This window comes from Chiloscyllium punctatum, chromosome 26 (assembly GCF_047496795.1).
Source record: "Chiloscyllium punctatum isolate Juve2018m chromosome 26, sChiPun1.3, whole genome shotgun sequence".
Classification (NCBI taxonomy): Eukaryota; Metazoa; Chordata; class Chondrichthyes; order Orectolobiformes; family Hemiscylliidae; genus Chiloscyllium; species Chiloscyllium punctatum.
This window is the reverse complement of record NC_092764.1, coordinates 6,611,211-6,626,494: the sequence shown is the minus strand read 5'-3', so window position 1 is coordinate 6,626,494 and position 15,284 is coordinate 6,611,211. Positions and strand designations below refer to the sequence as shown.

At 45.3% G+C, this 15,284-nt stretch overlaps 1 protein-coding gene across 1 annotated transcript in view; it reads right to left on the bottom strand.

Moving 5' to 3' along the window:
• Positions 1 to 15,284, bottom strand: part of cmtm4 (CKLF-like MARVEL transmembrane domain containing 4) — a 78,071-nt gene that overhangs the window by 19,470 nt on the left and 43,317 nt on the right. The window contains exon 2 of the mRNA XM_072595821.1: positions 3,340 to 3,516. Coding sequence (XP_072451922.1) covers positions 3,340 to 3,516 — 177 coding nt within the window. The remainder of the gene's footprint in view (positions 1 to 3,339; positions 3,517 to 15,284) is intronic.

Below are 15,284 nucleotides of genomic sequence, written 5' to 3'. Positions count from 1 at the left end.
GTATCTATGGAGAGGGAGAATCAGAATTAATCATTCAACCCTGCTCTTTTGCCCAGTTCAGATGAATTGCCATCTTGATTTCTCCACAGACGTAACCAGACCTGCTGAGTATTTCTGAGCACATTCTGTTTCTCATTTCAGATCTTAATCAGGTCAGAGCTGCCTCAGCTTTCTGCTTTCTAAAAAAAACAGGCCCTCCCTGCTCAGTTTCTGAAAATTGGAACCTCTCAGCTCAGGTACTGTCAGTGACAATCTTTCTCGCATCTTCCCCAGTGCTGATAGCCATTTTATAAAATGGAGATTTGAAGCCATATTCCACTCTGTTATAAATTTAACAGAACCATTTGAAATTTACTAACCATTCATTACAAATAAGTAGGTTTTTGCACAGCCATGGGCTCTTTTGTTCCTTTCAGAGGATCTCACCTGCTGTGCCAAACTCAATCTCGAGAACCATTTTAAAATCAAATTGCTTGGTAATACAGGGTATAAATCTCACTGAAAAGAGGGAGAATCTGTTGAAGCTTTTTAATCCTTCACTGCTCAGGACACCTGCAAGAATGCCAAACCTCAAATAATCACAACAGTCTATACTACAGGAAAATAAACAAAAGGTGCTGATTGGTTGGCAAGTTGACCCCAATTGGCTGAGATGTTGCCATGGAAAAAACAATGGGGAACTATATTAGCTAGGATTAGAGTGGTGCTGGAAAAGCACAGCAGATCAGGCAGCATCCGTGGAGCAGGAGAATCGAAATTTCGGGTAAAAAGCCCTTCATTGAAACGTCGATGTTCCTGCTCCTCAGATGCTGCCTGACCTGCTGTGTTTTTCCAGCACCACTCTAATCCAGATTCTGATCTCCAGCATCTGCAGTCCTCACTTATGCCTGACTACATTAGCCAGGTAATTCAAACAAGGTACAAGGTTTGAACATGTTTCTCTGGAAGAGGGAGAGAGTAGGTCCCCTGCCCATCAATGTAACCACTTCAGGCAAATGTAACTGAGATGTGTTATGACCTCAGTTCATTATTTTTTCCACCTGGCACTCATCAGGACAGGAGCAAGAATGAAAAATTTCAAAAAAAGTGAACATCATGAGAAAAGGCATTTTGATTGGTTGGCAAGTGGAGTCGGATTGGTCAAGACACTGCCACACCAAATGCACAACATTTCATTGAAAAAGATGCAATGTGTGGATAGTTTCCTGTTGTACAGGACCCTGTGTATCAATATGTAGCATCCAGCAAGTATCAGTGAGCTACACCACAATCCTAGCTGATAACCTTTAGCTGGTTGTTGGTGTAAATCTTAGCAAACCTGTAGAGCAAGTGCTATCCAATCAAATGAGCAGCTAAGTGTGTGTTCCATGGTCTGAGCTTTGTAAGTATGGGCTGGTCAAGTACAGTCAGTACGCTCTGTTGTAAACAGCTGAAAGGGTCACGCCACTTGAGACAAATGCTTCAGTCTTTGGGACATATGACCTACCTACCTGTCACCACACAGGCACTAAAACCGATATACCACGTTACTAATGTATGTGGGGTAGGTAAAATATGTTTTTGATTAGAGTAGTGCTGGAAAAGCACAGGAGGTCAGGCAGCATCCATGGAGCAGGAAAATCAACGTTTCAGGCAGGAGCTCTTCATCCTACCCGAAACGCCGATATTCCTGCTCCTCGGATGCTACCTGACCTGCTGTGCTTTTCCCGCACCACTCTAATCTTGACTCCGATCTCCAGCATCTGCAGTCGACTCCAATCTCCAGCATCTGCAGTCCTCACTTTCACCTAAAATATGTTTTTGCCTTGATGGCAGTGTCCTGTCCATGCAAACTACTACTTGTGTTCCTAGTGCGTGAGACAGCTAGCTTCACGTGTTGCTCAATTGTCTGAGACACCTCACCTTCCCAGGGTTATCGGAAGCTTGTGGGACGGAGGGAGGGTTCATGACTCACATGATAACAGCAATGCTTCTTGCTTCAGCTTAAAGACTACACAGTAACCAAAGACTTGCTCTCTTTTTTTTTTATAAGGCCATGGGCAAACTTTATACTAATCAGGAGCTGTAGAATTTCAACGTGTACACTGACCAGTAGGAGCGGGTTTGTGGTGGGCAGTTTGTGGAGAACCCATTAAGAGATTTCTCAACACACACCGAGTAAAGGGGTCTCTGAGTTATAAAGGAGGATCATTGCATCCGAAACATTAACTAATTTCTCTACACAGATGCTGCCAGAGCTGCTAAGCTTTTCCAGCAATTACTGCTTTTGTTTCTGATTTCCAGCATCTGCAGTGCTTTCAGTTTTTACCAGGGCTCATTAGACTGCTCCATTTCAGAATCTGAGCTCAGGATGGAGCCCACTGAGCTTCCGATTCAAGTAGAGTTATCATCATCGCCGTAAATGAAAGTGATAGAAAGCAATATTAAACAGGTAGTTAGTGTAGCTGTTAGCACACTGCAGATGGTTCAGCAATTGCTCCAGATTATGGGATTTACATTTGAAAATTTGAGGGACTTTCCCTTTGGTTTTTAGGACCAAGGGTAACATCCTCCAAGTAAACAAAAATGCACTCACATTCCTAAGTACAGCGACTAGGTGAAACACTTGCTTAAACTGTTCAAATGTTTGATACACTTTGCCTTACTAGGATAATGTGAGGTAGCTGGAGTACATTACATATCTGAACAGGATGGTGTTTGGTCCATTTGCGAGAGTTTATGTGACACACAGCAATTCATGATCTCATCAGGACAGCCACTGTCCCACTGGATGGCAATGATGGGCCAAGTAAACAGCTCAGCAGATCAGGAGACTGGTTAATAGATGAGTTATGTGACTGGAGATGCACTCATTAACAAGGGTCCAAGCTCTAGGGCAGAAGGTCAGAATTCGAGTCCTATTTACTCACAAAGTGCGTCATAACATATCTGAACAGATAAAAATTAAACAGGTAAATTAAAATAACTACACTAATTTTTGATAATGAATTAAGTTTGTAACAAGGCTCATTCATGCTTGTTAGAAAGGACCTACATTATTCCATAGTGGCTCATCCTCTGCAAATAAAAAGAATAGGTTCAAGCCTTTTGCCTTTTCAGAATCATCCAGGAGTTTGGAGAGCCTGCAGTTCCCTTTACTTTCTCCACGGCAACATCCCACCCATGCCAACCAGTGCCCTTTAGCCTATTGTTGTGACAGCTTAAAATTTGGCATGCTTGCATGTGTCCTGATACATCCAAGATGAAAAAAGTTTCAGCAACAGATCTCTCACTTCAACAAGATTCCAGTTCTGCACCACTGTACAATGCTCTGCAACCTCTCAATTCTGCCAATCTTACCGTCAAGTTCCAGTTGATCTGCGGTACTTTTGTGTGAAGGTTCAGACTGAACATCAGCAATAGAACTCCAGTCACCACAAATGCCGTGCAGCTGACAAACTCAAAGAAGTATAGACCCCCACATGGCAAACACTCCTTCACCGTCTCAATGCAGATGAATGCTATTAGTGCCAAAATCTGAAAGGAAAATACACACTTTAAGAATAAAATACTTTGCTCCAGGCATCAATATAATTCTCAGCCAACCTCAAAGGGATCTCCCTGAGGGCTATTTTTTGGCTTTCTAGTGTCTCTCCTTCCCCCCACCCCACCCCCAACATTTCTCCCAAACTGTTTTTTTAGGCAATGCAGTCACACAGTAATGTATCGGTGATGATACAAGGGATATGTCTCAGAAACAGAATTAGAAGAATTCATCAATACCCTCAAAAATGATCAATCCTCCAAACGAACCTAAAGCCAGAACATATTCCTTAAAGACAACTGTATTTAAATTGGCACAAGACAACTGCATGAAAGTTAACAATAATATTGTATTTTCCAAAGTAACTGAGGCACTCCAACATAAAAACCAAATCATCCTAAACATCTCCCACACACTGATGGGGTCACAATTAATTATGTTCCCAACATGTGTGCAAAGCTGAAAGCTTTTACCAAGTTAATACCCTTGTTACTGTACTCATAGAACCCCTACAGTGTGAAAGCAGGCCATTCAGCCCATCGAGTCCACACCAACCTTCTGTTGAGCATTCCACCCAGACCCATCCTATTTCCCACAGTCAATCCACCCTCACCTTCACATGTTTGGACTGTGGGAGGAAACTGGAGGAAACCCACACAGACACGGGGAGAATGCGTTAACACCAACAAACATGGGGAGAATGCGTTAACACCACACAGACACGGGGAGAATGCATTAACACCACACAGACAGTTGTATGAAGCTATAATTGAACCCGGGTCCCTGGCGCCTTAAGGCACTCATGCTAACCACTGAGCCACTATAATGCATCTCTGGTCTCAACCTCAATTAAAATTTAACAATTTTGTGCTCATTACGATAACATCCACTACATTTGCTCCCATTTTCAGCCTTAAGCTAGAGATTCCACACTCATTTTCAAGGGACTCATAATCTCAATTATTTCAACCATTCCTGGCTCCCAGTAAGTAGCCCTTTGTCAAAAGGTTTGAAAGAGTTCTTTCCCTTTTGCAGCCTCAGTCTCCCCAACACCAGACGCAGTTTCTGCGTCCCTCTCAGTCAGCCCCCTTCCAGTCTCACTCTGTTCCCAATGACTCCTGGGGCCTCTTTCTCACTCCAACCATCCCAGTTTGCAGCCTGTTTCTCTTCCCCTTCCACACCTCTATCCGTCCCCATGACTCTAACAGCTCCCTTTCTCCCTCACAAGTTGGAACCTCCATCTCAACACCTGACTGGATCCCAGAGTCCCTGACAAAGGGATCCCATTGGGGAATCTCTCATTGCTCTTCCAATCAGGAGCAAAGACTCTTGCCCACATTGGCTGTTGACAGAATCTAATCCACTCCTGAGCTGAACATTGATTTGTGGATGGGGAAACATTTCTATAATTGGTTAGCCCATTAACAACATTGCCCTCCCTCAAATGTTCTGCAAATTGAGGGCGAACTCATCCCCTGCACTATGTATCCTGACCGTTGCTTTGCTCCTGGTCACTGTCTTGGTCTCTGCCTTTACAATGGCACAAGCACGTTGACGTTGTTAGCAATGATAGGGCACCATCTCACCCTCTCCAATCCCTTCTGTGATCAGTAGTCAGAGTCTGAGAGATCATCATTGAGACTGAAGAGAAATGTCTTCATCCAGACCGTGGGGAGCCTATGGAATTCACTGTCCCCGAAAGTGGTTGAGGCCAAAACAAAAAATGTTTGAGGAGCAGGTAGATGTAGCTCCTAGGACTAAAGGGATCGTAGAAAATAGCAACAGGAGTCTGCTCCACCATTCAATGGGATCCGGATGTAGGTTTGCTCGCTGAGCTGGAAGGTTCATTTCTAGACGTTTCGTCACCCTACTAAGTACCATCTTCAGTGGGTCTCCGGGAGAAGCACTGATGATGATTCCTGCTTTCTATTTTTAAAAACATTCAATAGGATCATGGCTGATCATCCAAATAGTGTCCTGTTCCCACTTTCTCCCCATATCCTGTGATCTCTTTAGCCCCAAGACTGATGAGGGCAGAGCAGTAGGCTTCCTGATGAAAGGCTTTTGCCCGAAATATCAATTTCGCTGCTCTTTGGATGCTGCCTGAACTGCTGTGCTCTTCCAGCACCACTAACCCATGATCTATATGGACTTCATTAAGGCATTCAACAAGATTCCTCATGGGAGACTGGTTAGCAAGGTTAGATCTCACAGATTACAGGGAGAACTAGCCATTCGGATACAGAACTGGCTCAAAGGTAGAAGACAGAGGGTGTTGGTGGAGAATTGTTTTTCAGACTGGAGGCCTGTGACCAGTGGAGTGCCACAAGGAGCGGTGCTGGGTCCTCTACTAGTCATCATTTATATAAATTATTTGGATGTGAACATTAGAGGTATTGTTAGTAAGTTTGCAGATGACACGAAAATTGGAGGTGTAGTGGTCAGTGAAGAAGGTTACCTCAGATTACAACGGGATCTTGATCAGATGGGCCAATGGGCTGAGGAGTGGCAGATGGAGTTTAATTTAGATAAATGTGAGGTGTTGCATTCTGGAAAGGCAAATCAGAGGAGGGCTATACATTTAATGGCAAGGTCTTAGGGAGTGTTGCTGAACAAAGAGACCTTGGGGGGGCGGGTTCATCGTTCCTTGAAAATGAAGTCACAGGTCGATAGGATAGTGAAGGCAGCGTTTGGTATGCTTTCCTTTATCGGTCAGAGTACTGAGTACAGGAGCTGGGAGGTCATGTTGCAGCTGTACAGGACAGTGGTTAGACCACTTTTGGAATATTGTATGCAATCCTGGTCTCCTTCCTATCGAAAAAATATTGTGAAACTTGAAAAGGTTCAGAGAAGATTTACAAGGATGTTGCCAGGGTTGGAGGGTTTGAGCTATAGGGAGAGGCTAAACAGGCTGGAGCTGTTTTCCCTGGAGCGTCAGAGGCTAAGGGGTGACCTTATAGAGGTTGACATTGGGGCAGCATGGTGGCTCAGTAGTTAGCACTGCTGCCTCGCAGCCCCAGGGACCCAGGTTCAATTCCCAACTGTCACGTCGAGTTTGCACATTCCCCCAGTGTCTGCATGGGTTTCCTCCGGGTGCTTCGGTTTCCTCCCACACTCCAAAAATGTGCAGGTTAGGTGAATTTGCTATGCTAAATTGCCCGTAGTGTTAGGTAAATGAGTAGGGGACTGGTTCTGGATGGGTTACACTTTGGAGGGTCGGTGTGGACTGGTTGGGCTAAAGAGCCCGTTTCAGCATTGTAGGGAATCTAAAAAAAGTTTATAAAATCATGAGGGGCATGGATAGGATAAATAGACAAGGTCTTTTCCCTGTGTTGAGGAAGTCCAGAACTAGAGGGCATTGGTTTAGGGTGAGAGGGGAAAGATTTAAAAGGGACCTAAGAAGCAACTTCTTCACGTAGAGGGTGGTACGTGAATGGAATGAGCTGCCAGAGGAAGTGGTGGAGGTTGATACAATTACAGCATTCAAAAGGCATCTGGATGGGTATGTGAATAGGAAGGGTTTGGAGGGATATAGGCCAGGTGCTGGCAAATGGGAAGAGATTAGGTTAGGATTTCCGGTCAGCATGGACAGGTTGGACCAAAGAGTCTGTTTCCGTGCTGTACATCACTATGACTCCTAACTATATCTACCACCTTCTTGAAAATATTCAATGTTTTGCCCCCAACTGCTTTCCATGGCATGTGGTTCTGTAAGATGTTGTTTGACAGCGGTGAGTGGCAATGAGTTAGAACACACTTCCCACAGGTGGGTTGTTCATGCAGAGAGCGAATGATTTCTAACGGAAATTGGACAGGGACTCAAATGAAATAAACTCACAGGGTTACAGGGATTGAATGGAGAGTGGGACCGACTGGATTGCTCTGCAGAGGGCGCCAACATGGACTTGAAGGTTGAATGGCCTCATTCTCCCTTTTCTCCACACCCCCAGCGCCCCGGTTTTCTGGTAAATATTTATCCCTCAAAATCAGCAAAAACTACTTATCTTTTTACACATGTTCCCATGGGATCCTGCTGTGCCTAAATTGACCAATGTGCTTCCTACAGTACAACATTGACTACACTTAGGTGGAAAAAAAACAAGGGGTTCAATGATGTATCCCCAAGTCAAGCTGCTACCAAAGTGCAAGTTATTTTCTTTTTTCTGGGATTTAGGTGGATGAATGTTTTTAAATGACAGATTCAGAGAGGTGACATTTCCTGCACATTTGCATTATGGTGTACCTGACTCCTACAGACCATCTGTGCAGCTGACTGCACATCAGATGATGCAAGTCGGCATTGAAACCGCTCGAGAGTGTAAACCACAAACAAACAATGTCCTGACCTTGAACTACACTGCTGGGTCAGTATCGAGATCTCCTCTGTAACAGTACGGTGAGTCTCCCTGCACCCTAGGGATTGCAGCAGCTCAAGAAGATGACCACCATCACCTCCCAAGGGTAATTAGGGATGGGCAATGAATGCTGGCCCAGCCAGCGATGTCCAGATCTGCTTCAAATGAAGGTTTAGAAGCGCAAATGAAAAAGAAAATCAGTAAAATTGGCAACGTTGTCAGATTGTTTTGGGGAGAATCCCTGACCCCATGACCGTAATATTCTACAAGGCAAGGCATACGGGTGCTGTGAAACTGCAATGTAGAATACTCAGACTTGGTGAATAAATTACTCCCTTCACCTTTTATGAGAAGGTCCCAGCCAAATGCAGTTTCAGGGTGAACTAGGAGGTGCCTGGAAATCACTGCAGTGGAGGCACGAGAAGAGGGAGTTCTCCCAGAGCCATAACAACTGAAGGGTCTTGGGTGATCAGTCACAAATCAACCAATCAATCCAGCAACCAACCAGTGTCCCTATGGGAATGTCTCTGACCAGCTCCAGTATGTACCCACCCTTTTCCATGTCCACCCCCATTCTCAATCCTCAACCTTCACCCTTTCTCTCCCAACATCCCTTAGACTGTAGCTGCCTCACTGACCCCTCTCAAATTACAGAATCAAAGACCAACTGATGACAGTCCATGAGGCAAGCGCAGAAATTAATTCACAGCTTCTTTTCCCACAGGGCCATCCACGATCTTAGTATGTACCAGAGCACTTTCCAAGCCAAGCACCTTGTTATGGGAAGGAGGTTATTAAACTGGAAAAAGTGCAGAAGAAAGTTACAAGGGTGTTGCCTGGACTCAAAGATCTGAGGTATAGGGAAAGGTTGGACAAGCGAGGAGTTTTTTCTTTAAAGTGTGGGAGTCCGAGGAGGGACCTTACAGAAATGTATCAAATCACGAGAGGCATGGATAGTGTGAATGCACTCAGTCTTTTCAGGGTTCCCCAGGGGTTGGGGAATCAAGGACTAGAGTGTGTCAGTTTAAGATTAGAGGGGAAAGTATTAAAGGGAACCTGAGGGACAACATCTTTCTTCTTAGACAGAGCGCAGTACGCATATGGAATGAGCTGCTGGTGGAAGTGGTTGAGCTGGGTACATTAACAACATTTAAAAGGTATTTGGATAGGAAAGGATTATAAGCTTTCCGCAAAGACCATTCCCTCCGTCAGATCCACACCCCCCACAATAACCCACCCTCCCCTCCTGGCACCCTCCCCTGCCACTGCAGGAATTGCAAAACCTGCGCCCACACCTCCCCCCTCACCTTCATCCAAGGCCCCAAAGGAGCCTTCCACATCCAAAGTTTTACCTGCACATCCACCAATGTTATTTATTATATCCATTGCTTCCGATGTCGTCTTCTTTACATTGGGGAGACTGGACACCTTCTCGCAGAGCGCTTTAGGGAACATCTCCGGGACACCTGCACCAATCAACCACACCGCCCTGTGGCCCAACATTTCAACTCCCCCTCTCACTCTGCTGAGGTTATGCAGGTCGTGGGCCTCCTTCACCACCGCTCCCTCACCACCAGACACCTGGAGGAAGAACGTCTCATCTTCCGCCTCGGAACACTTCAACCCCAGGGCATCAATGTGGACTTCAACAGTTTCCTCATTTCCCCTTCCCCCACCTTACCCCAGCTCCAACCTTGCAGCTCAGCACCATCCTCATGACCTGTCCCACCTGCCAATCGCCCTTCACACCTATCTGCTCCACCCTCCTCTCTGACCTATCACCTTTACCCCACCTCCATCCACCTATTACACTCTTGGCTACCTTCTCCCCAGCCCCACCCCCTCCCATTTACCTCTCCACCCCGGAGGCTCACTGCCTTCATTCCTGATGAAGGGCTTTCACCCGAAAAGTCAATGTTCCTGTTTCTCAGATGCTACCTGACCTGCTATGCTTTTCCAGCACCACTTTAATCTTGACTCTTATAAGGATATGGGCCAAATGCAGGGAAATGGGGTCAGCGTCGGCATGGACCAGTTTGGGCCAAAGGGCCTGTCTCCATGCTGTAGGACTCTACCTCTACATGAAACAGTATTTTGTTGTTCATCACTTTTGTAATGTATGAAACTTGCACAGCAAGATCCCACCAAAAGTGATGAATGTAATAAGCACCTGCGGAGTTGAACCTCACAAATTATGAGGGACATGGATAGGGTGAATAGCCAAAGTTTTTTCCCAGGATAGGACGGTCCAAAACAAGAAGTCATAGGTTTAGGGTGAGAGACGCGAAAGATTTAAAAGGGATCTAAGAGGCAACTTTTCCACAAAGAGGGTAATGCGTGTATGGAATAAACTACCAGAGGAAGTGGTGGAGGCTGGTACAATTACAGCATTCAAAAGGTACGTCGATAACTTTATGAGTGGGAAGGGTTTAAGAGGGATATGGGCCAAATGCTGGCAAATAGGACTAGATTAATTTAGGATATCTGGTCAGCATGGATGAGTTGGACCAAAGGGTCTGTTTTCATGCTATACATCTCTAAGATACAATATTTAGCATTAAAGGGATCAAAAGAATACAAAGAGAAAATGGGAACAGGGGACAGAATTGGATGATTGGCCATGATCATACTGGTGGCAGAGCAGGCTGAAACAGAGCCAAATGGCCGACCCCTGCTCCTATTGTCTATGTTTCTACAGTAATGGTGGACAGGATTGAGAGAGGAGTAACAAGACTGTCCTCCAGAAGTGAGGTAGCAATGGACACACACACACACACAATACTCTCTTTCAATCACAAACTCTTCATCCTCACACCACAGGGGGAGGCCATTCAATCCATCAAGTCTGTGTTAGCTCCCCACCCTTCCCCTGCAGCTTTGGTTCTCTTCAAGGCAGATTTTGGTTCAAAAGCCTCAATTGACCATGCCTCCAGCATCCTCCTAGGCTCCGAATTCCAAACCCCACCCATTCAGTCGCAAAATATTTTGCTTCCAGTCACTTTTGGGTACCTTGCCAACATCCTCAAAAATTAGTTTTAACCCTTCTAATACTGGGAACAGATTCCCTTCAACTATTCGCTGAGCCCCCTCATGATGCTCAGCAACTTTAACAAATCTGTTCAGAGGTTTCCCTTCTCAGAGGGGAGAAGATCCTACTATCTCGAAACCACAGCAGAAAAAAAATGCCAACCTCATGTCAAATGCCTTCATGGTCTCTGGCCTCTCCATCTCTCGAGTCCCCTTCCGGCCCTATCACACACTCTGATCTCTGCACTTCTCCAATTCTGCTCTCTTGCACTTTCCAAATTTCATTCCCCGCTGCACAGGTGATCAGATCCTAAATTCTGGAACTCCCTCCCTAAACCTCTCCGCCTCTCTTGCTTCATTTGTGGGGCGTGGTTGCTGATTGGGAACAGGCAATAAAACGCTGGCCCAATTACCGAGAAAGTGATGGTGGTCATACACCTTCTCGAACTGCAGCAGTTCTCAGGGTGCAGACACACACACACACACACACACACACACACACACACACACAGCCTCTGACCTAGTTCAGCTTCTGAACATCGCCCCCAATCTTGCCTCCATCAAATCAGAAGTGGGAAGGTCATTGATGAACAGCTGAAGATGGTTGGGTCTAGTGTTCCAATCTCTGAGCCAGATGTCCTGGGTTCAAGTCCCACCCACTCATAGAACTCTTACAGTGCAGAAAGTCTGCAATGTCCCTCCAAAGACCACCCCATACCTGTAACCCCACATGGGGATTTTACTGTGGCTAGCTCACCGAGCCTGCATATCCCTGGACATTATGGAATATTCCTCATGGCCTATTCACCCTAACCTGCATATCTTTGAAACTGGAGCACCCAGAGGAAACCCAAGCAGAGACAGGGAGAACATCTGTGTGGAGTTTGTACATTCTCCAGAGGGTGGATTTGAACTGGGTCCCTGGCGCCGACAGGCAGCAGTTTTAACCACTCAGCCACTGCGCTGCCAGTGTGTCATAACATCTCTGAACAAGCTGATTAGAAAAATCTCCATCCTGAGGAATTCTTACACAGACGCCTTGGAGCTGAGATGACTGATGTCCAACAACCACGACCATCTTCCAACGTGTCAGGTATGACTCTAACCAGCACAGAGTTTGCCCCCAATTCCCATTGATTCCAGTTTTGCGAGGGATCCTTGATGCCACACTGTCAAATGCAGCCATAATGTCAAGGGCTGTCCCTCTCCCCTCCCCTCTGGAATTCAGCTCTTTTGTCCATATTTGAACCAAGGCTGTAATGAGGTCAGGGGCTGAGTGGCTCAGGGAACAGCTAGTTGTTGAGCATGATTTGTATAAATTAATGGTTATTAATGTTCATTTATTCAATTCATGAGACAGAGTCAGTGGATGGAGATGAAGAGTCCTGTTCTCTCTTTCAGAGAGAGAGGTATATCTGTCACAGCTCCCTAAGGTGCTAATCATTGCCCCTGACCAAGTGTAGTTGTACCTATTACTGTCATGAAATAAGCCTCCTTGTTATCCAAAAATATCACCTCCTCTGTGGATACTCCATGGTACTGCATCCTCCATCACAAATCACCAGTTCTGATGAAGGGTCACTGGACTTGAAGCAAATTCTGTTTTTTTTCTCTTCACAGATGCTGTCAGATCCACTGAGTTTCTCCAGCAATTTTGGTTTGCGTTCAAAGACAAAAGGAGGTTTGGTTGCACCAATCTACCTCGAACAACCCTTACCCAATACTGCACACTGTTCGAAGCGGCAAATTAGAACATAGCTCAGAATAGGCCCTTCAGCCCTCGATGCTGCGTCAACCTGTGAACTAATCTAAGCCTGTCCTCCTATGCTACCCCATCATCATCCATGTGCTTATCCAAGGATTGTTTAAATGTCCTAATGTGGCTGAGTTAACTACATTGGCAGGTAGGGCATTCCACACCCTTACCACTCACTGAGTAAAGAACCTGCCTCTGACATCTGTCTTAAATCTATCACTCCTCAATTTGTAGCTATGCCCCCTCATAAAACCAACATCATCATCCTAGGAAAAAAAATTCACTGTCTACCCTATTGAATCCTCTGATCATTTTGTATGTCTCTATCAAATCCCCTCTTAGCTTTTTCCTTCCAATGAGAACAGACCCAGCCTTTCCTCATAAGACCTTTCCTCCAGACCAGGCAACATCCTGGTAAATCTCTTCTCCACCTTTTCCAATGCTTCCACATCCTCCTTGTAATGAGATGACCAGAATTGTACACAATATTCCAAGTGCGGCCACACTAGTGTTTTGTATAGTTGCAGCACGACATTGCAGCTCCGAAACTCAATCAATGAAACCTTACGCACCGTATGCCTTCTTAACAGCACTATTAACCTGAGTGGCAACTTTCAGGGATCTATGCACATGGACTCCAATATCCTTCTGCACATCCACATTACCAAGAATCCTTCCATTGACCCAGTACTCTGCCTTCCTGTCATTCTTCCCAAAGTGTATCATCTCACATTTAGCTGCATTGAACTCCATTTGCCACCTCTCAGCCCAATTCTGTAATTTATCCAAGAGCCCCTGCAACCTGTAACATTCTTCCACACTGTCCACTACTCCACTGACTTTACTGTCATCTGCAAACTTACTAATCCATCCACCTATGCCTGCGTCCAAGTCATTTATAAAAATGACAAACAGCAGTCGTCCCAGAACAGATCCTTGTGGCACACCACTAGTAACCGGACTCCAGGCTGAATATTTTCCATCAACCACCACTCGCTGCCTTCTTACAGAAATCCAGTTTCTAATCCAAACTGCTAAATCACCTTCAATCCCATGCCTCTGCATTTTCTCCAACAGCCTGCCATGTGGAACCTTATCAAAGGCTTTACTGAAGTCAATGTACAAATTCCACAGGGACCATCAGTGGTGATCCAGGAAAAGGCTGGAATGTTATCCGGACCCGTAGCCTTTGCGGTATCCAGCGCCTCCAACAATTTCTTGATGTCATATGGAGTGAATTGAATTGGCTGAAGACTAGAATCTGTAAGACACAGGACCACTGGAGGAGGCAGAGATGGATGATCCAATCAGCACTTCCGGCTGAATATTGCTGCAAATCCTTCAGCCATATCCCAGCACTGAAGTGTTGGGCTCTTCCATCATTGAGAATGGGGATATTTATGAACACTCCTCCAGCGAGTTGTTTAATTGTCTACCACCATTGATGACTTGGTGTGGCAGGACTGAAGAGCTTAGATCTAATCTGTTGGTTGTGAGATTGGTGACCTCAATCACTTGTTGCTTATTCTGTTTGGCACGCAAGTAGTCCTGTTTGGTAGCTTCACCAGGTTGATTTTTAGTTATGCCTGTTGCTGTTCCTGGCCCTGGCATAGCCTCCTACACTCTCCATTGAGCCAAGATTAATCCCCTGGCTTGATGGTTACGGTCGAGTGGAGGATATGCCGGGCCTTGAGGTTGGAGTATATTCCTGCTGCTGCTTAAGTCTGCCCCAGTCAGCTTGGTGGTAGTGCAATACCATACAATGATGGGTATCCTCAATATGAAGGTGGGACTTTGCCCTTATAAAAGCTGTGCTGTGGTCATTCTTACCAATACTGTCACGCACAAATGTATCTGTGACAGGTAGACTGGTGAACATGAGCTAAAGTAGTTTTCTCCATAGAGTTAGTTTTCCTGTCACCTGCTGCAGACCCAGCCTAGCTAAATATACCCTTCAAGAGTTGACTGCTTCTTCGAATTATCCACATAAATGAAGTCGCTCAGCTCTGGGATCAGTCCCAGTCACTTTTATTTTGCACTCTTTAGTTCCTTAACATTGCCCTAGACCCTACACTTTTGGAACACAATATTCCAGTTGGGGATGAACTGAGCATTGGATAAAGTCTTGTGTATTATGCATGTTAAAATCTCCTGTCAAACAATGTTCAGTAGCTCAGAGCCAGGAATCAAGGTCTAAGGAAGGATATATGGGCCTTAGATGTAGTACGATGTAGGTTTACAAGAATGATTACCTGAACTTCAAGGATAGTTGTAAGGAGGGATTATGCAAATTATGCCTGCTTTCTCTTGAATTTAGAAGGTTAAGGGGTGATCTGATTAACAGAAAAAGAAGTAGATAAAGATAAACTATTCCCTCTGGCTGGGATTCTCAAACTAGGGGGCAATGTCTGTGAATTAGGGCCAGACCATACAGGAGCGATATTAGGAAACACTTCTACCCACAAAGGGAGGTAGAGGTTTGGAAATTTCTTCAACAAACACCAGCTGATACTGGATCAGTTGTTAACTCTAAATCTGAGATTGATACATTTTTGTTAAGCAAAGGTATTAAGGGATATGGGCCAAAGGCAGGTACTGTGTATGGAGTCAGGCCACACATCAG